The 20,147-nt window shown below is 42.1% G+C and overlaps 1 protein-coding gene across 4 annotated transcripts; it reads left to right on the top strand.

Moving 5' to 3' along the window:
* The first annotated feature begins 296 nt into the window (after positions 1–296).
* SSR1 (signal sequence receptor subunit 1) lies at positions 297–11,791 on the top strand. 4 transcript variants are annotated; one of them, XM_086469055.1, is made up of 9 exons: positions 297–372; positions 2,476–2,588; positions 4,113–4,200; positions 4,357–4,619; positions 5,468–5,544; positions 7,236–7,314; positions 8,272–8,365; positions 8,938–8,952; positions 11,005–11,791. In XM_086469055.1, the coding sequence occupies exons 1-9, from the start codon at positions 297–299 to the stop codon at positions 11,070–11,072; spliced, it is 873 nt and encodes a 290-aa protein (XP_086325181.1). In that variant the 3' UTR covers positions 11,073–11,791. The 4 variants fall into 4 exon arrangements, with proteins under 4 accessions (XP_086325181.1, XP_086325179.1, XP_086325182.1 ...); XM_086469053.1 differs by lacking the exon at positions 8,938–8,952; XM_086469056.1 differs by lacking the exon at positions 8,938–8,952 and having other exon boundaries at positions 4,113–4,211; positions 4,563–4,619.
* The last annotated feature ends 8,356 nt before the right edge of the window (positions 11,792–20,147 follow it).

The following is a 20,147-nucleotide window of genomic DNA, read 5'->3' as shown; positions in this document are numbered from 1 at the left end:
CACACCCCGCCCCCGCCTGTTTGAAGGAGGAAGGGAAGTCCGGCCCCGACCTGGAAACGGAAGGGGCGGTGCATGCGCGGGGAGGGCCAGCGGGGGGGAGACGTGTATTACAGCCCACGTGACCGCCCTGCCTCCTTCCCGGCGCAGCCACGTCCGCTGCGGCGCGGGGGGCGTGGCCGGGACGCGAGCGGGAGCGGCCCCGGATGGAGGCGGCCGCCATTTAGACAGCCCGTAGCGGCAGGCGCGGGGCCCGTGGGGGGTGCTGGGTCCGCGTTACCGCCGCTGCCACCGTCGTCATGAGGCGCCTGTCGCAGCTGCTGCTGCTCGCCCTCCTTGCCTTCCCCGCCACCCTGCTGCTCGGCGGCGGCCCAGGTGAGAGCGGGCGGGTGAGGGGAAGGGCCGCTGCCTGGAGGAGCAGGAGGAGGAGGAGAACGGTAGTGGCAGCCCACGGCGGGCTCCCCGTGGCGATCCGCTCCCGCCGGGCCCGAGGAGCCCAGCGCCGCCTTCTTGGCACTCGTGCTGGAAGAACGGGGGCGGCGGGCGCTGCTCGCCCATGGCCGCCGGGTGCAGGCCTCCCCGTACACGTGGGCCGGTGCCGCGGCTGCCCGCCACCCAGGGACAGGGCTCCGGTGCCGGGTCCTGTTCCCGTGGAGATCGGGTGGTGGCCGCACTCGGAGGGGGGGGGTGGGCGGCGGCCCTGTTCGAGGGCGCTTCTCCGGGCAGGACCGGCTTGTGGCCGCTCCGTCAGAGGGAACCGCGCTTTGCATTGTCGGGCAGGGCGCTGCTGCTGGGGGAGCCGGTGCCGGGCCCGGCCGTGTAGTGGGCCTCCGAGAGCAACGTGGGAGCGGCTGTCCCGCTGGAAACCCACTGGGGTTGTAGCAACGGGTTTGTCTCCTTCCTCCGCTCCCGCTCTCGGGTGGCGCCGGTTCCGACAGCGGGCGGTTCGCAGATGCGCTGGCTGCCAGCCTGCCTTCCCGCCTCGCCTCTCTCCACCCCCCAAGCGTCCTTCGCATCGCCCGGCGCTGATCCCTGCTTACACTGCGGCCGTACCGGAGTCATGGTCTGAAAGTCGCCTCCCTGCTGCGAAGGCTGCAGAGACAGCAGGGCAGCCGTCTCGCCCGCTCTCCCAGCGGGCTGCAGCACACGTGGTGCGCTCGGTCCTTCCCGCAGCCGGCAGCTCTCCCTTCCTGCTACTGCCACATCATCAGCTCTCCTAACATCCTTTGGGAAGACCGTAAATTAGAGGTCTGAGGGAATGTGTTGGCGCAGTTGCTTGTGAAGAGTGCCTGTAGCTTACCTGTGGGCTGTTCAGATACGAAGGGTTTAATTTCGGAAATCTTTTTTGTAGACTGACAAGTTTAAACCTTCAGCAAATAAAATCGCTGTTGTTAAGTCTTAGATTAAGTGTTGCACGTGGTTGAGCAAAAGTCCTTGAGCGTGCCTTCTAAAGACACTTGAGGGAGGGGTTGCATTCGCATTTTCTAGCTATGACTGACAATCCAGAGGTCCTTGGATATACTTGTCCTGCTTAAGGATTCTTATTTCCCCTAAAAGTTTTAAAATATTTATTTTAAATGTGCACTCATATCAATTAGATCTTTTTCAGGCTTGTGTAAATCAATCATCCATTCATTTCTCCTCTTTTTTTTTTTAATATGTTAGGTTTAAAAAAAAATAATCTGTAGCTTTGTGTATATGTTTTAAAAATTCTTAGCCTAGCCTGCACGTGCTCTAAACAGCAAACAGACAGAGCTTTGTCCTGTGGCCAGTATTTGTATTAATCGTATCTGTCCAGTGTTTGAATGTATGAGACTGGGCTCCGTAAAGGCAAAGAGGCAATGAAGTATCTGACTGCACTGGTCTTGGAGCCTTGCTCTAGAGCCATGCTGTAGATCTGGTTTCTTTTCTGCCTAGTGTGGTTGTTCTGTTGAACATACGGTTGTAGTAGCGGGTGATACTGAGGAGGTCATATGAAAAGGGACTTTTTTATATTTTGACACGTGAGTGAAAATAAGTGCAAAACCAGTAACTTTCTAACTACCTGTGAAAGCGTAGTGTTCTGATACCAGCCAATGAAGAAGACATGCTAATCATTTATTAACCTTATTAGTCTTAGAAGAAACAATACTTGCACTACGTTAATTTCCTGGCAATAGTAATGTCTTTTTATTTTCACATTTGTAATGAGAAAATAAAATTAAAATGTTTTAATACGGTGACATGTTAAAAAATAAACCATAGCTTTTAAGGCAAGTTGTTTGCCCTCTGTAAATTTAAGCATTGCTGTGTGAATGCTGAACTTCTTGTTATCCAGCTGTAAATTTTTTGGTTTTGGACTTACTGGCACATAAATGAGTAGTTCAGGAAGTTAAAATTCTTCAAACAGTAGTTTGAAAATAGTACTACAATGTCAGTTTTCTGTTGATTAACTAGACATTGAAAAGGCTTTCTTGCGTTTTGTTTTGGTAGGTTCAGGTTTATTAGTTGCAGCTCAAGATGCTACAGAAGATGAGGAAGCTGTGGAAGATACTGTAGTTGAAGATGAAGATGATGAAGCTGAAGTTGAAGAAGATGAGCCAACAGACTTGGTAATTGTACTCCAAATGAGAGAACCAGATTCTCATAGGAGCCCCTGGTAGTTCTTTTCCAGATTAAGCTGTGTCTCTGTAAACTGACAAGGACACTGGGGTATAGGACAGCTTCATTCTGGCTTCTTGGTATCTGTTTTCAAGGGGCAACAGAATCTTAGTTCTTAGTTAAGCTCAGTATTAATTCCAAACACGTTGATTTGCAGCCTGTTTTCACTTAATACATTCCTATTCTCTGGCATTTGATGCAGGTTATGCCTGTTGTATATACCAGTGGCCATATTGCTGTTCGGGGTCGCTTGCGTCATCGTGACAAAGTGAAGTACCTTACATAGTTATATGATCTGCTTGTAGCAGTAGGGTACTAGGCTTGCTAGGCAGTGTACTGAAATTGGTACCAAAATTTCTCAAATTTCTGGTGTAAAAGAAGAAAGTTTGGGCCATTATTGGGAGAAGACATGTGTAATAAAAATGGAGACCTGGTAAACTGTTCTTTAAGTCTATTAGATTTTTGCTGGTGTTGGTAAGTTTTTGAGCTTATGGTCGACCAGCTTTGCTAAGTGGTAGAAGGTATGCTAGGTATTCAGTACTGGCAGAATACTATTAAATAGCCCTTTGGATGTAATTTGCTTTTTAATAAAGTCTGTTACTCTGGTACAAAACAGTATACTTTTTAGGCAGTTTTTTATTTGTCACTGAAATGTAAGATACAGTTTTGTATAGCATCTTGAAATCAAGATGCCAGGTGCTCAGCTCTGGTTTGTGGTTTCCCTAGATGAGGGTACGTGTAGGACTCATCCAGGAGGCTATCCACTGCTTCAAGTGGTTGTTTAAGCAGTGAAATCAAATTATCTAACTTGCAAGCAATTAGTTCAGACAGTTCAAAGTGGGGTCAGCCTTGTTTTTATCTGGTGGGGGAGGTGGTGATCCCATGATCCCCATGTGGAAAATAAGCCCTTAATGCTTGCATTTGCCAAATTAAAAAGTGAATCATCACAAAGGTGAGCTTAAACAATTGAACCCATGGAGATACTTAGTTCCAACAGTCTAACCATTTCCAGGTAAGTGTAACACTTAACTAATTAAATCTGAATAGTAGGCCTCTATAAACACTCTCTCTGTAGTGAAAGTAACTGTAATTTGCCTTAATGCTTGTGTGTAATTTTGGAAATGCTTCTTTTCTAAATAGAAATAGTTTATATGTGAACACTTAACATTTAGATTCTATTATTTTCATTGCACCCCCAAACAGAGACCTTACTGTTGCTTTCTGATAAGAAGCCTTTCAATATAGTTAAATGCAGTTGAGATTAGTCAAATATAACAAGTAGAAGGATAAATGCTGAAAATTATGTTAATCAGATCTAGAGGGAGAACAGACTATGTGCTAATCCTGCAACAGCAGGAATTGATACTAATGCTTGCCATTGTTACATGCTTTGACATGTGGGGTTCTCATGAAACAAGCATGGTCTTTGCTTCACTGTTCGTTATAGGATTTTTCAAAAATGTCTCTTGTCTTAGACAGAAGAAAAAGAGGAAGAAGACTTGTCGGGAGAACCTAAAGCCTCACCTAGTGCTGATACAACCATCTTATTTGTGAAAGGTGAAGGTAAGAGTCCTGTGCTAATCTACCATCTTCTTTATTGTTGCTTAGCCTATGTCAATGTGTGCATAGAACAGTGAAGCTCTAAAAAACTGGAATCTGTTACAGACACCCTTTGTGGTGTACAAAGTTTCTAATGGTTGACCAATTTTTCTGTTTTAGACTTTCCAGCGAACAACATTGTAAAATTCCTGGTCGGCTTCACCAATAAGGGTACAGAGGATTTCATTGTCGAGTCTCTCGATGCCTCTTTCCGGTATCCTCAAGACTACCAGTTTTATATCCAGAACTTCACAGCTCTCCCTCTGAATACTGTAGTTCCACCACAGAGACAAGCCACGTTTGAGTACTCTTTCATCCCCGCTGAGCCCATGGGTGGTCGTCCTTTTGGACTAGTTATCAATCTCAACTACAGAGATGTAAATGTAAGCCTGATGTAATTAATTTTATTCTTTCTGGTTGATGTGGAAATGTCAGGAAGGAACTGCTTTGTGAAGTTACTGCCTCTTCAGTCAGTGAACGCCTTTGTGGTTTTTAAGCAAACCAGTAGATGCAGAAGCACAATAAGTAGCTCCCTACGTGTTTCACAATAGCCCCCTGTGTACACTTAGTTCAGTACATGTTAGACTTGAAGTTAAGTCAGCAGTGGAAGCTACAGTGCCTTAGAACTGTGTAGTAGTGGGCTGTACTCATTTTGAAAAAAAAAAAAACAAACCCACCAAAGGGGGAAAAAAATATGCTTAAAGCTTTTTTTTTTTTTTTTTAGGGTAACTTAAATTTCACTATGCTTTTCAAATTGGGCTTTGCTAACAAACTTAATTATCAGCCTGAATCGTATCTGCAAACTTGACTTCGAGCAAATAACTGACCGGTAGTTGCAATCTGAGGAAAGAATATCTAAAAGCATAAATGGGGATTAAAACAGGGGATTCTTTTCTCTTTTGGTGCAGGTCAAAGTTTGACAGTCTTCTGTACCTTTGTGTTTTGATCGTTCCAATAAGAGCCCTTTGTATGTAGTATCTCATGCTATAGGAAGTGACTTCATGAAGGCTAGATATGACTTTCTTCCTAATACCAAGACTGTTCTTTGTACTTGCACCAAAAAGTTTGTGCTTTTATAGGTTGAGTCAAACTTGCGCTGCTTATAAATTTAAGTGAGTCTCATGCAGGAATTACTGCTTTCTAGAGTTTTTCCAAGAACATGGAAGAGAGAAGCATTTGTGTATGTGTTCAAGAAATGGGTTTAAAATGTTATGTGGAAACTTTTTTATAGGGCAATGCGTTTCAAGATGCTGTCTTCAATCAAACCGTTACAATTATTGAAAAAGAGGATGGGCTGGATGGAGAAACGTAAGGAGGCTGGAGAGCCATTTAGTTGGTATACTGGTAGAACAGGTTATTGATGGAGCTAATGAGAATAGTTCGTGTCCTCACTTTATTGAATATTAGGTCTGCTGTGTTTTGCTGATGGTGTAGCAGGCAATTGACTTGCACAACATTGATAGACTGAAAATACGAGCTTTTCCCCCAACTTAAAATCTTTGTTAATACTAGGGGTCTTCAGGATTGGTACTGTGTCAATGAGCAGTTTACACACCTGCTTAAGCCTGGAATAGGACCTGATGTTATACAACTACATAGCAATTCAAAGCTGTTAAGCTTTTGTTAGCTACTCTGCTTTTTCGTAAGAGTTACAAGATGCAGAGAGTCTATAGTAATGACTGGAATAACTTGCTTCTGGAGCACTCCAGTACAATCCAAGATTATATAAACTGAAAGATGTATTTCTAGTATGAGATAGCACAACAAAGAATGAGTGCAAGTTCCTCTAACCCCTGTCTGTAGCAGGTATCTTCCAGGAGTATTTTGTTCTGTCTTACACTTAAGTACATCTGACATACCTTGTATGTTGCAAGCATATGCTGTGCTGATATGCTTTTAAGTGGTCTAACACAAGAGTGGAATTTTAAGAGAACCTGTGAATTAAAAAAAAAAAAAAAAAAAATTCCTCAGAAATAGTTGGAGACGGTGCTGAATACTTGAATTCTCCTGGCACAGGTAGAAATTGCCTACTGAGCAAGCTTCCCTTTAAAAAAGGTCAACCAAAAGAAATGGCTGTTGAATGAATTAGTATTTGTCAAATAGAATAGCATCAATGAAAGAACAATTGGTCACATGAAAATGTGTGATACTCTGATAAAGGAGCTTTCAAAAGAGCTCAGATTATTAGAACCAGTTTGAGTTAATGTCCTGTGAATAGCAAATTACCATAAAACAGAGATGTTCAATTATTTCTCTTTTGTACTTTAACTCCATGATCTCCTTTGGCATACATCTGAGTTAAGATGTTCAACTTGGACTAGGTTCTTTACCTGTAAACTCCTGCCTGCTCCACAAATTAATTTTAGGTATAATTTTTGGTTCATCTCTTGCTAAATATCAACAGGTATTTCAGGTAGAAATCTTCAAAACAAACCAGAATGCACAGATTTAAAAAATTGTTTGCACTTGTAGAATTCTGTGGAACACAGAGCAAGATAAGCAAGGCCTTTCAGAGCTCTGTTGCCAGTAAATTAGGATCCCAGCAGTACCTGCTTTGCAGTAGTGTACTAAAAGCATGTAAGAGATTTTTAAGGGTTTTGTACGTGGTTAATGATGTCACAAACATAAATATTAGCTGTGACCCAATGTCTTGAAATATGATACTGCAAAAGAGTTCTTGCAGTTACTAATTTGTAACAGTAATTTGTAACAGTTTCTCAATCTATACAGCATTTTTCAAATGTTCTGTTCTTCAGAATTAAACCTAGGATGAGAGTTTCTGAAATTGAAGTCAGAATAATTTCTCAATATTTGTTAGCACTTCAGTTTCAGATTCATTGGTTTGTTTCCCCACCGCCCCCTGCAAAAGTTCTTGGGTAAGATTAAGTGGGCATGTGGCCAAAGCTAGGCTTAATTTCTGTGCCTCTTTGTAAACTGTTTTAAACACTTAAGATTTTTTTGTTGTTGTTGTTAATGGTTTCTTAAACTGCTTTTTAAAGGATCTTCATGTACATGTTCCTTGCTGGTCTTGGTCTACTTGTCGTTGTTGGCCTACATCAGTTACTAGAATCTAGGAAGGTGAGTTTATGCAAGACCTTACTGATATGAAAAGAATGCAATTCAGTAATTGCTTCTGGCACATGATGGTACAGGTGGAACTTCAGAAGATCGACTTTTAGAACTAACACCTTAAAGATTTTTGGGAAAACTAGAGAGCTTTTTAAAAATACTTGTAATTGGAGATATTTAGGTTGCTTACCTAATGCTTTTTTGGTTTGCTCTTTGGCACCACACTGAAGTGGTTGAATTGGAAGCTTTGATGCCTTCCAGTCTCTGATGTGTGCAGCTACTAATTCAATACTTAACTGGGTAGACTTTCCCCATGCTCTCTTTTCCTATCTGTTAGTTTAATCTAGGTCAAACTTTGGGGAAAAAAGCTGTCTAGTCCTTCATTTAGTTCTTGTCAGTGCTTTGCCATAATGTTGATTAGGGCCTTCTGGATTCCATTTATAATGCTGTAGCAGCTAAGGGTTTGTCTGTGTAAGTGGTCTGGCAAGTAAAAGCTGTTGAAAGCTTAATTCTCATCTCCATGTAATGCATAGGTTATGTCTTCATGTAGTCTGGCTTACAATACTTTTGAAGTAGCTTCCCTTGGGAAGAAGTATGGAAAGATTATTGTGCTTTAAAATCTCTTTTGCAAGGTGCCTTAAGAGGGTATTTTGCTAATCTGAGAAAGTATGAAGAAACAGGTCACCACAAAGTTTAAGTCAGCCATTTTTCATAACAGGTATAATGAACTTGCCCAGGTGTGCACAAAATCTTGATATCTTTCTGTGGAATAAATGCCATTGCTAACAGTAAAGAGAGTTAAAGCTAAGCTACAAAGACAGCTTCGTACATTGACTAGCCTTAAGTTTGTCTCTTAGTGAAATAACTGCAATTCATTAAATATAGCATTATTAGTTACTTCTAATACTTTGACTGTCAAAACTTTGTGGAAAGAAAAAATCTTTTTTCTTTCTTGATTTTTCTCAGAGGAAAAGACCAGTACAGAAAGTAGAGATGGGAACATCAAATCAGAATGATGTTGATATGAGCTGGATTCCCCAAGAAACTTTAAATCAAATAAGTAAGTAGTCTGCCTTCCACAAACTGGAGTGTTAACAGTCAATTAGTTGTAACTGAGTAAGTAGCTGATAGCAATTTCTCAGAACAGCATAAACCTCTTCTAGGGAATAAAAGATTGTCCAAGGCACTGTGCTTAATGATTAGACTATTCCATTAGCAGACTGGTCTTGTATAGAACAAACTTCACTGGTTGATACAATAACGACGCTTGGTGACTCTTACAACTTGTTCTGTAGACTCTTTTTCAACAGTATAAAATCTCTACCCGAAACCTGGATCACAAAGGAAGTTTAAATCAGAGTAAATGTCTGTCATCTCAAAGTCTCTGTACGTGGTTTGGAAGCTGCCGATAGACCAAAGTTTTCCATAATCATTAGAAGTGTATATTGACTAAAGCCACACTAAGACTTGGTATTAATGTCCTTCTCAAGTCCAAGATTACTGAGTTCTACTTGATGTCTGACATGCCAACGATAAATCCAGTTATTTGATTTCTTTAGACCACTTGTGTGTTTGTGGATATTTCTAACTTCTCTTGCTGTTTTCTTCTGTTGTGCTTTCCCATGGCTTCAGTGCAGAGTAGAAGAGGTGAGGCAAACTCTGGTGATCTAAAGAGTGAAAGTGCTTAATGTGTTGTCCATGTGATAATTAGGCACGGATAGAAGTACAGCTTCCTGCATGCAGTGATTGGTGATGCAGCATGAGCAGTAAAAGACAAAGATGCACGCAAACATATTTTATAGACATATAAGTTTGTATTTTCATATATTATAAATATGTGTTTATGTTACTTCTGGTTATAGTGTGGTAACACAGTTTTGGTAGAACATTGCTGAAGTACTGTTGTCTCCTCTAACAGTTCCCAGAACCCTTTATCTAAAATGCAGGTGTGCATTTTCTCTCCCATGCTACCATTGGTAGTGTCAAGCTGATGTTACACAAGGGAGGTGGAGGACTGATCATGACCAATGGCTGAGTGCATCATCTTTCAGTGAGAAACAAACTTCAGCCGTGGGTATAATAGTTTAATATCAGGTTTATCTTCCTTATCCCAGGTGAGCTCCTATCACCGGTAGCATTAGCTGGTGTGAGGTGAGATAGACTCACGTAAAACAAAGTCCATCCTAGACAAGAGGGGTGCTTTGAAAATCCTGCAGAGGTTTTCAAGTAAATTACCTTTACTTGAAAAAGACTCCTGTTTTGATGAAATAAGCATATTCTGAGCTTTTTTCAGTGTAGAAGGGCTAGAGGCCTTAGCTCTGACATGAAGTTATGCCAGGAGTTGATGACTTCACTTTTTTGATTCCTTCACCCTTTTTAACTGTATGTGTATTACATAGGTGTAAGGACTGCTGTTTTACTTTTGAAAATGTAGCTTTCTTGTGCGCCGTCTTGTGAGACACAAGAATGATAGTATAGAATCTAGACACAGGAATTTGAAAAGCCTCAATCTAGCAAGAAAGACTGAAGCTCTAAATGCTAATTTTTTCCAAAGAGCAAGCTGTCTTTAAATGGGTTCAAATTCTGGCAATGTTTGAGTCCTGTCCCACATCCCTTAAGCTAAAGAGGTATTCATATCTTAATACCTGAAGTCTAGGAAAAACCAATGTTAAAGTTGTTCTTAATTGTGGTTTTCTTTAGCTCCAGGTTAGTTTTAATTGGAACTCTACACTAGAATCCTTTGGCTTCAGAGGTTCTTGACTGTTTTATTGTTGAAAGACACTTCATACTGTACTGATTGGCTCGTAATGGCATGGTGGCTGCTCCTTGTGTTTGCACAACAGTGAAATTATTGGAGATGGTTCTGTTTAAGAAAATGCACTTTTTAAGTCAGCAGATACACTTAGCAGTCACTTTGGCTCTTCATGCAAAGTATTGTAGCTTCTGTACCATATCACAAGGATTGGAATTCTACCTACATAAGGACCATCATTGTAGAGGACACTTACAGGCCTGTCAAAGTCTTAAACTTAGGATGATGCTTCTGGCATCCAGTGGTCATACAGCTAAAGCCAGGTGGCTTCCCTGTATGAGATACCTGATTACAAAGTGACATCTTCATAGTCAAGTGTGGATGCTTCCTGGAAAAGTGGGGTTTTTTCCCCACAACCAAAACACTTCTGCTGTATATATCTGCTGTAATTTGTATGAATGTGGAAATACTTCATGCAAGACAAAGCTGTCTAAAGGAGAGTCAATCCCATATTCTTTAGGCAGGTAAACTCAAACCAGTAATGACCAAAACAATTCATTAACTTTTTAAAAGTGTAATTATTGAACATGAAACTCCTTTAAACAGCAGAGCATGCGGTTTCATCAGGAGATGGTGTGGGGTTTGGTTTTTTGGGATGATTGTTTTTTTGTTGGGGTGGTGGGTTTTTTTGCATTTTAGTAACTGGCAAATTGAACAACCCATAGCCTGGAGTTGCATGTTACAGAATAGGAACATTTTTTGTTGTTGTTGTTACCTTCTTTTTAGGTAACAAATAGCTTAAAAAGCCTTAAATTGTTTGATCTGGCTTCTCTGTGGTGATGCATTGCACTAGAAGAACAGTTTGGCTTTGTTTGGGAGAGAAATACATGGTCATGAAACATGTGACATAGCTTAGCAACTGATGGAACTATCTTTTTTTTATCTAGATAAAGCTTCACCAAGGAGGTTGCCCTACAAGAGGGCACAGAAGAGATCAGCGGGCTCTGATGAGTAAATGTTAAACTAGTGCAACAGTTGAACCTTTACTAATCCTGCCTGTTTGGTTCTTTTGGATTGGAGTAGTGCAGAGAATCCATATCACCATAAGGAAAATACTGCTAAACATTTGGACTGAACAGATTAACTGAATGGTGTTAATATTACTGAAAATGCACTTCTCTTTTTTTTTTTTTTTTTTAAATTGTGGGAGGGGAAGCAGCCATCAAGATTTGTGCCTGCGTGTGTAAGCAGTTGGTCTTAACAGAACTAAGTTACCTGAAATGTGCCTTTAGAGTTCTCTGTAATGCTGGCTTGTCACCCGTACACTGTCTTGGAAGCATTTTTCTCCTCCCCCTAATCTGAATGTCTAGTGACTTAATCTGTCTTGATTGTGTCATGTCTGTATGAGAACCTGTATGCATTTTTCTTTTTCAGTAAGTAACTTTATTCTCTACAGCGTGCACACACTGAAGTTTGTGTGTGTGGTCCCATTTCAGTGGCGAGACACTGATCATCTAGATTTCTGCATAGTTTGCATTCTAAAGGCACAATTGGGTATAGCTGCTCATAGTGGTAGATATTTTGCTGCTGTTTTGATCTGGGCATGCAGTGACCTAAAAATCTGAACTTACCTGCATAGATGTTAGGAAGACTCTTACACAGCAGCAGAACTTGTGAAGCATGGAATTTGTGTGCTGAATTGGTATTACTACATAAATTTTTTTTATACCCGTCTTGTTAAATGGTTAGTTATTGAGTCGTGCCAGCAGCTTAGGTATTCTGATTGTAGTGGTAGCTCTGCGATGTTTATGCAAGAAATTATTGAATAGGCCAGAACAACTTTTCAGTAAGTTCTTGGTTCCTTCACAAAATCTAGAATGTCAGATGTATCAAAATTTGGATGTTTCGTAAAGCTTTACATGGGGCAAGGACCTTGCATTTACTGTACACACTTGAAACTGAATTTGAAAACCTGTTGGCTTCAAATAATCTTTTTAAATGGCAAACTATTGAAATTCACCCTCTGCAGTTTTTAAATCTCAAGCTTCTTTCCATGGGTCAGTACATTGGTCTGAGGGGTTTTTTATCACCTTGTCTTTCCTACTAGTACCACAGATGCACATCCATCATTACCTACCTGTTAGTTCAGTACTAAAGCAGAAGAGCTATACGCAATCAAAATGGGATTCTTCATGGCAGGCACAGCTTACGTGATCACCAGTACTGAGGTATTGATCCACATCTGTTGCATTCAGGAATTTAACTGACAGTAAAAAGCAGATGATGCAGGCTGTCAGTTTGCTGCCACTCAGGCACTTGGACAAGGCTTGAATTGTTTGCATCTCAACTGCATCTCTTCCTGTGTCTGAAGGCCCTCTGGAAGCTTGTTGAGTTCAGGAAGAGGCATTCATTATAGACCTCTGTTTTCTTCTTTCCCTCCCCTTCCTGATCCCCACATGTGACGGTGCTCAGTTCCAGACCTACAGTTGCTCTACAGGGCCTGAGCTTCGGAGCCAGTGAACCCGGAGCAATACTTGCACATCACGTCATGGTGTGTTTGGAGCAGCTAAGCTCTGAAACTACCTGTACTGGTACTATTTTACTGTACACTTTGCCAGAATGAACTGTGAAGATGTTCTTGACTTATCTTGCTATGGAAAAGATAAAGAATAGGAAAAGCAATGCCAAAGGTGCTTTGTTCAACTTCCTGATAATACAGCTAGCCCAGGCAGAATATTTTTAATAGTTTAAGATTGTGGAATTGTCATACAGATCCCTTAACAGCTGAATGTTACCTTCATAAGAGGTATCTCCACTCAAATGGTCTAGAACAACTTTGTCTTTAGTGATGTAATCTGGCTGGTTCTGTGGTAGGGTTATGGGCTTATATTCAAGCTTGCCTTGACTCAACAAAGTTTTTATATATTAAATGCTTTGTATACTAAAGCCCTGTAGCTATTGCAGCACCTGATCTACTGAACTTCTGAGTTCCCTCTCTTGGATTATGTCTCTAACATGAAGTCAAGAGAATTTTTTTTTTCACCTTCTGGTAATAGGTAACCTTAAGCTATACATTTGTCATTCTTCCCAACATAGGAAGGCCTTCTCTTGAGGGGGCAATAGAGCTGCTCTCAAGACAGTGGTACTCCAGGAAAAAAAGACAACAGATCAGAACAGAGGATACTAATTTGTAATATCTAGTTTTATTTGTTCAGAGAAGCAGTTTATCCCTTACTTACTGGGTTTTGGAGCAAGTTAGGCCTTTTGAAATCAGAGACAGTTTAGGAACTTGCATAGGAACTGGCAATGGGAAAGTCCAGCTGTAGTGAGACAGTCTTTCTGATCATACAACTTGGCTTTCACTGTGGGTGGTTCATAGCAACTTTCTCCCCCAGAAGCAGTTCATAAGAGTAGTGGCCAGCAGTCCACTACTGCTCGTGATAAATGATGTAACAGTTTTGAATTCCTGGTTTCTTGTTAGTTTGCTGTAGTTTAAGTTTAGCAATAACATTCTAGTCTGGGAGGGTAACTGAACTTGGGCATCTCTTACGTTATTTCTAGTGAATAAGCCAGTCAGTCTAGTGAATAAGCTACAGTCAGATTTCTTCAAATGGGAGAACACAGTTGTTGCATTATCCTGTTGCTTAACTTTTATTTTGGTACTTGAATTTTCTACTCAGTTTTTAAATGCAAACAGATAGCTTAGTGTCACAGGTATGTTAGTGGAAGTCATTATGTAGGCTATAGTTTCATTGACTTTAAGACAGTGAAAATAGCAATTCTGCCTGTCCCTATGCCACCCCTTTTCACATGGTAGCACAAGCATTTGTATTATCCAGGATTCCTACCAGCCTAGTTTTCAGCAAGCTTACTGCACTGCCACACAACTGCTCGTGCAAGGTCATGAGGAGCAAGGACTCTGAAAGATGATGTGGACTAGGGTTTCTTCCCTATTAGTAAGAGATACTAAAATAGCTTTAGACCACAATAGACTGTGGCCTTAATGGGAAGGACCACTGTTCAGTCCTTTTTCACAGCTCATTAATCAGTTCAATAACATTGTGAAGACTTGATGAGTCTATACTTGGGGTAAGAAAAACTGCTTTAGAGTTCATGTCTGCAGTGGTAGCAAGGCCCTAGTTTAGCTACACTTGAACTGCATTTGATACGTGTAGCCCCCTCTAGACAGTCTGTGACAGTAGTTTGTTTTTTCCCAGTATCATTTAATCTGAGAAAGAAGAGTGGCTGCTGTCAGACTGAGGGATGAGGTCTTTTGATCATGAAGAATAACAGTGATAATTAAGTTGTAGTCCATGGAGATGAATGGAGCAGACTAATCATGGCAGTGCTTCTGCTGGTTCCAAGGCAGTTATGCTGAACATCTTCCTTGCCGTGGAGTGGATAGAATCAAAAGCATCGTTCACTGTTCCTTCCTGGAAAGTGTGGTGCTAAACAAAGCGTTGCAGTTGAAAGCTCTGAATTCAGGGGCTTAGCAGTAAAGTCATACTAGTGTAGGCTGGTTGTCCTGTTTTTCAGTGTGCCTGGTGTACTGGGCAGCAGTTGAGAGTCTGTTCTCTTCTCCAAAGGAAGGATAGTACCTACCTCACAAGAGTGACACAAGGGCTTTTTCAGGAGCATTTTGAAGTTACTTGAAACTTGTACAACACACTTCCGTTGAGACAGTAAGACATAGCACTAGTGTAACTTGGTGGTAACTACATAGATTGGTGTTACAGCAGTTTAATCCCCTCACTGAACAGAATTCAGCAGCCTTACACTAAGGCCTTTCTTAAATACACAAAGGAATTGCAATTAACTTGGAGGAGAGCAAAGCCAGAAAGAACTTTCTGTTTCTGCAAGAGCATTTAGGTGGGCTAAATAACATTCTTCTGACATTTTGCCACTTATATCTAAATTTTCCCAGTTTTTTTTAATCAAGTGATATATAGATGATTGTTTGTGTAGATACAATCAACAGTCAGTTTAAGAATGACTGGTTGTTTTGGGTGATTAAGTTCAGATGATGTACTGCAAATGAAATGTTAAATTAACATTTACTTTCTTACCTGCTGACTTTCATTTATAAGTGAGATCAGATCTCTTGAAAATGGCTGCAGGTTTTTTGTAAAGTAAACTTGATTTTTTTCCTTAGCATTCTGTAGCTTTTTTTTTTTAAATAAAGCATGAGTATGCCACCAAAAAGCCTGAGTGGTATGCTGGTGCTCTTTTCCTTGATAAGCAACCTGTAGCAGCAACTATGCAAAGAGTGAAAACACACTAGTCTTAAAATAGCTGCTTTTCTACAAGTGTAGTTGGAATGGGAGTAATAGCAAGGAAGTGTTCTGTGCTGTTTTGGACAATGGACTAATATTAAGGTTAAAATCTTTCTAAGAATAAGCGAGGGCCCTGGGAAAACATTCAGCAACATTCTTGAATCCCAATCTGTTGAAACACCCATAGCCCCCTGCACTTCCAGAAAGAATAACTTATCATTAAACTGCAGGCAGCATGAAACGGGTCTGTTAAGGTGCTTAAAGGCTGCTGAAGCATAAGGTGGGATAACAAGGCTAAATCCATACAGCTTTAAGGTACATGCTGCTGTCTGACCAAGGAAACAGTAATATTGCAGGCAGTAATACTGGAATTACCAGTTCAGGCAGGTGTACTGCATCGAAACACAGGAAGGTAAGACTTACTTACTGTAAAAAAAGCTAAGAAAAGCAGCTTAAAAATAAAGGACGCTGAGAGTCCTGTATTTGTGAACTACGTCTGTGGATAAATAAGAGAAAACCTAAAAGCAGATGTGTTAAGATGTATTTTTAGCTCCTGGAAAACATGAAAATAACTCAAATTTGAAGTCTGCCTTATCTTTCCCTGAAAAGATTCAGACAGATTTTTGAGACTTTGTATTGGTCTCCATTCTTTAAGCCAGTCATTGCAGCCTTAATTTCAGTAGGCTGTCTTTCTGTCCCCTCACGTTAGTCACCTTGATAAGTTTATATTAACCAAGATGCAGTAAGATTTCAGCATTGACATTCCAGTCCCTTGCCTGGTGAGGGAAAACTGAAACTTAACTGTCTTGCCTCATCACTGCTGGTCTGTTCAGCTGTCATGGAAACCACAGCTTGTCCTGCCTTAACCAAGTTCTCCCTGTGCCACTGAAATTCCCCTAATGAAACTAACTGAAGAGCTAGCGCTCTCATGTAGTGAAGAGAATACTTGGAGTTCATGTATGTAGCCACAGGAGTGCCTGAACAAGAGACATTTTCAGGATAACCGTAGTGCATATTCTAGTAGAGCAGCTGCAGCCCTGGGGGGAGCTGGGCAGTCTGGTTTTCATTCAGGTGAAGCTACAGGGTGGACCAGGTGTGATTAAAAGCATTTGCCCTGAAGGTAACATACAATACCGGGTTGTAGCCAGAAGCTGCCAGCTGGGGGATCTGCCAAGCCAGTGGCCACTGCTTCTTCAAACAGACAGGCACAAGCGCTTTGGTCCCTTCTCAAAGAGCAGCATCTGAAGGGAGGGGCTAGAGAACTGCCTGGCTGTTCTTAATCATCCCTTGCTATAGTTTGGTCACCAAAGTCAGTCTGAGCACTGCCCTTCTCTCTGCTTTTAAGATGACTGACCATGTGAAACCTAAGTGGTGTCTTGCATTTGCTTCCCAAAAAGAGTCAGGGCTGTAGCCACCCAGAGGGTCAGGCTGAGGGATAATAGTGATGCTGCACACACGCAGCCTCTGTCATCTGGTTTCCTGGTCCCCTCAAGGCTTCCTGTGATTGCAGTTGGCTAATTGGGCCTTTTAACTCCATGTGCACCTCAGCAGTGTTTAATCACAAATAGGTCCACATTCTGTCTTCAGCTGGAGTATTTTTTTCCGTGAAAGCTGAATCAGCATCCAGTCCATCCAGGACAATGACCTGTACTCCCCTGCACGAGCCTGGATCCACAGCACTACAGAAGCCAGCACTGCACAGGACCATACCATGCTTGATGCCACCCTCAGCTGGCATCATCTTCCAGTAAGTTTCCAAGAGACAGAAAGGAAGAACAAACTCTTTTCTTTAGCAGGAGTCTACACAAAAAGGAGGAAAGTCTTAAAATACCCTATTGCAGGTTTCCATTGGAAAAGGAAAGCTGGAAGTTAAAATAGTGTCTGTTGACTGTTGCATACCGTCTGGCAAACGTGGTCACCAAAATAGCAGGTTATAATTAGAAGCGAGTGTAAATACCCTAACAGACTCAATTATGAAGTGCATTATGTTTTCTTTAGAGCCAGTATTTAAGACTTAGTTAATGCTTGGCTGTTTGTAATAGTGGTTCATTCAAGGAAAGCAGAGTTATTTCTCACAGCTGGAAGCAACACCTTGCCCCACCTACCCTGACAGGTTGCTGTTACAAGCTGCCTGAAAACCAGGGAGCACATCTCCCTGTTGGGCACCACAGGAAAGGCAGTCTTCCAGAACAAAACTAACTGAAATAGGATTTAGCTTCTGTTTTAAAAACCACACTACGCAGGGACCACCTCCTTTCCAATGTATTAGTAGTCTGGCAGGTTGTGGTACCGCAGCGCCCTGTTACCAGCACCCCCAGGTACATGGTACGACGAGGATGAAGCACAATGCACCAGCTGCAGCCAGAACGACGGCTGCTTCGCTCAGTGGCATTAGTCCCTGCTCACACAGGGCAAGGTGTTCCTCCAACATCCCATTGAGGCTGAACTCCCTCTGCTTCTGTGAAAAGCATCTCACTGGGTGTCATTTACTGGTCCTTTGGTTAGGTGCAGCACTTTGTGGTTACTCCAGTTCCCCTTTAGTGACAATCCCCAAGGGCCATCACTCCATCAGTGCTGTTTTGCTGAATTTGTAGACTTGCACCAAAACAGATGTCACTGATTCACTGCAGCGGTAATAAGTACAGGCCACGAAGGATCTGGTGACAAACTGCAAAACATCCCGCAGCTGCAGTTGGGCAAAACACTGCCACCAGGACCCCTGGGAGGAGCTGCCATCGCTTGTAATTAAGTGGTGTTCAAATTAAGTACCTCCATTTTTAAGCAGGTGTTTTACAGCTGCCAAAGAGAATATTTTGGATGAGGAAAAACTTTAAAACTGTTTGAGAGGTGCATTCACCAAAAAAGTAATAACCAAATGCATTAAAAGCAGCACATGGCTCTGTAGCGTGTGCCAAAACACATTACCACAAGGTGCACAGGTTGCTCAGTTCTCCAGATCCCTTCCTTTCCCTTACCCACCACCCTGGCAAGCTTTTCGAACCAGCTCAGCGCTGCCTCTGGGTTTCAGGTGGCTGCACTAGAAGGCCTCTGTGGTTTCAACTCCAAAAGATACTGGCAGATAACGATCTAGACAGGAAATTAAAAAAAAAAAAAATCAAACTCACTGTGTTGTGATGCAAACTGTTCACAGATTGCTGGGTATACACAGGCAGCTTGATAGTTTGATTTTCTCCAACGGGGGGAGTATAATGGACCCGATGTGTGTAGCCTTGAAGCCTGTAAAGCTTCAGTCATAGAAACGTCAAGGCAACAAGTGAAACTGTGTCAAGTATCTTACCACCAAATAGGTATTTACTAGCAAAGTGAGCCAGTGTGCAAGTATTGTACCTCACTCCGCAGCAGCGTGCGAGACAGCGGTTGGGGAGGAGGTAGAAGATAGGAGGACACGTGGTCCCAGGGCTACTCGTCAGTAGAAACAGAGGAAGGCAGCAGTGAACAAGGTTACACTTTTTTGTTTACAGCCAGGTTTTACCCAGTCACTTCATTCCCAAGCACAGGTCACATGGTAAAGCTTGAGTTGCAAACACTTGGGAGGAATATTTACTGGTCAAAGCAAGCCTACGTCTCACAGCTGGCACTGCCATCACCCCAACGCAATACAAATATTTGTTTTGGGTGCAGATTCATTAAGTCAGCTGCTGCTCATTTAAAACAACAAATCTAGTTGCGAATCTAAGCTGTCATCGTTCTCTGCACAATCAGATAACAGGAGATGGGAGGAAAGGTTAATACATTGATAGTTACCCAAATGTAACTGAACTCGTTCCTGTGCCCACTCCTTGTCCGAGGGCAAGGGCTGCCAGCCCTGTGCAACCCCCCCACCCCACCCCCCCATCCTCACACAGGACCATTTCTTTGCATAGTCACTGGAGGCACGTCTTGCTGCTCCTCGTATCCCAGCCGCTCAATCACACATCACAGTAGAGCCAGCGACTCTTCTGGCTGACATTTTGCCCGAACTTTCACACATTTTTATGAGTAGCACAGCCACGCTCCCTGTGCAGTTACAGGCTAAAACATACTGATAGAAAGTCCTCCCACAGCAGAGCTAGCCTTTACTGCGTTAACCTCTGAGACTCTGAAAACAGATCAGGCCTTTCATGATGAAAAGCCTTTTCTCCAGCAAACTTCTCTTATTTACAGCCTCCTATTAACTGATGTTCGTAAACTGCTTCTTAACCCTTTGCTGAAAGGCCCTAGAGAAGTTCAAATGCTTCCACAACAGACTATTCCAAACACCCATCGTCCAGAGTTTCCGCATACACTCCGGGCAGCTTTCCCTGCCAAACAAGAGGCAAATCTGACGCAGGAGAAATAAACAAGCACAGCAAAAGAGAAAACTATTTTCAGTTCCTACTACTCAGAGAATTGCTACGAGGTTTTCTACCGCACTACACAGTGAGGTTCCATGAGCCAGAGAAGTCTTCCCCCTTACTAGTATTTTACATACAAAAATCTCCTGCTTCCTTTGAATGGGATAATTTTTTTTTAGGTTGAGAGGGGTCTTCAGAACTGGAAGTAGGAGGCAATACTAGGAATTTTGGAAAACCTCAGCAAGGCTTCTCAACTCCATCTTTACTTAGTTTCAATCACTTTCAGATGGATTCTGAAATGAAGGCAGCTTGGCCCCTTCCCCTAGAGAACTCAACCAACTTTCCCTGTCAGGCATCCCATTAACACTGTGACACATGTGCAGGTTACATGTCACTTACCTGAGGTGACACACAGCCAGGTGGATGTCCCTGTGTCCGTTATGCATCACATTCCATGCAGTAACTTGCCATCAGCCTGTGTCT

The sequence above is a fragment of the Leptosomus discolor genome, chromosome 8, assembly GCF_034619465.1.
Source record: "Leptosomus discolor isolate bLepDis1 chromosome 8, bLepDis1.hap2, whole genome shotgun sequence".
NCBI lineage: Eukaryota > Metazoa > Chordata > Aves > Leptosomiformes > Leptosomidae > Leptosomus > Leptosomus discolor.
This window is presented reverse-complemented; position numbering and strand designations above follow the sequence as displayed.

What these genes read in the sequence shown, in the direction of transcription:
- SSR1 (XM_086469055.1), top strand. Translation starts at nt 297, where the DNA reads ATGAGGCGCCTGTCGCAGCTGCTGCTGCTCGCCCTCCTTGCCTTCCCC. An exon ending in TCAACTACAGAGATGTAAAT is followed by an intron (nt 4,620 to 5,467) that starts GTAAGCCTGATG and finishes ACTTTTTTATAG; the next exon opens with GGCAATGCGTTTCAAGATGC. An exon ending in GATGGGCTGGATGGAGAAAC is followed by an intron (nt 5,545 to 7,235) that starts GTAAGGAGGCTG and finishes TGCTTTTTAAAG; the next exon opens with GATCTTCATGTACATGTTCC.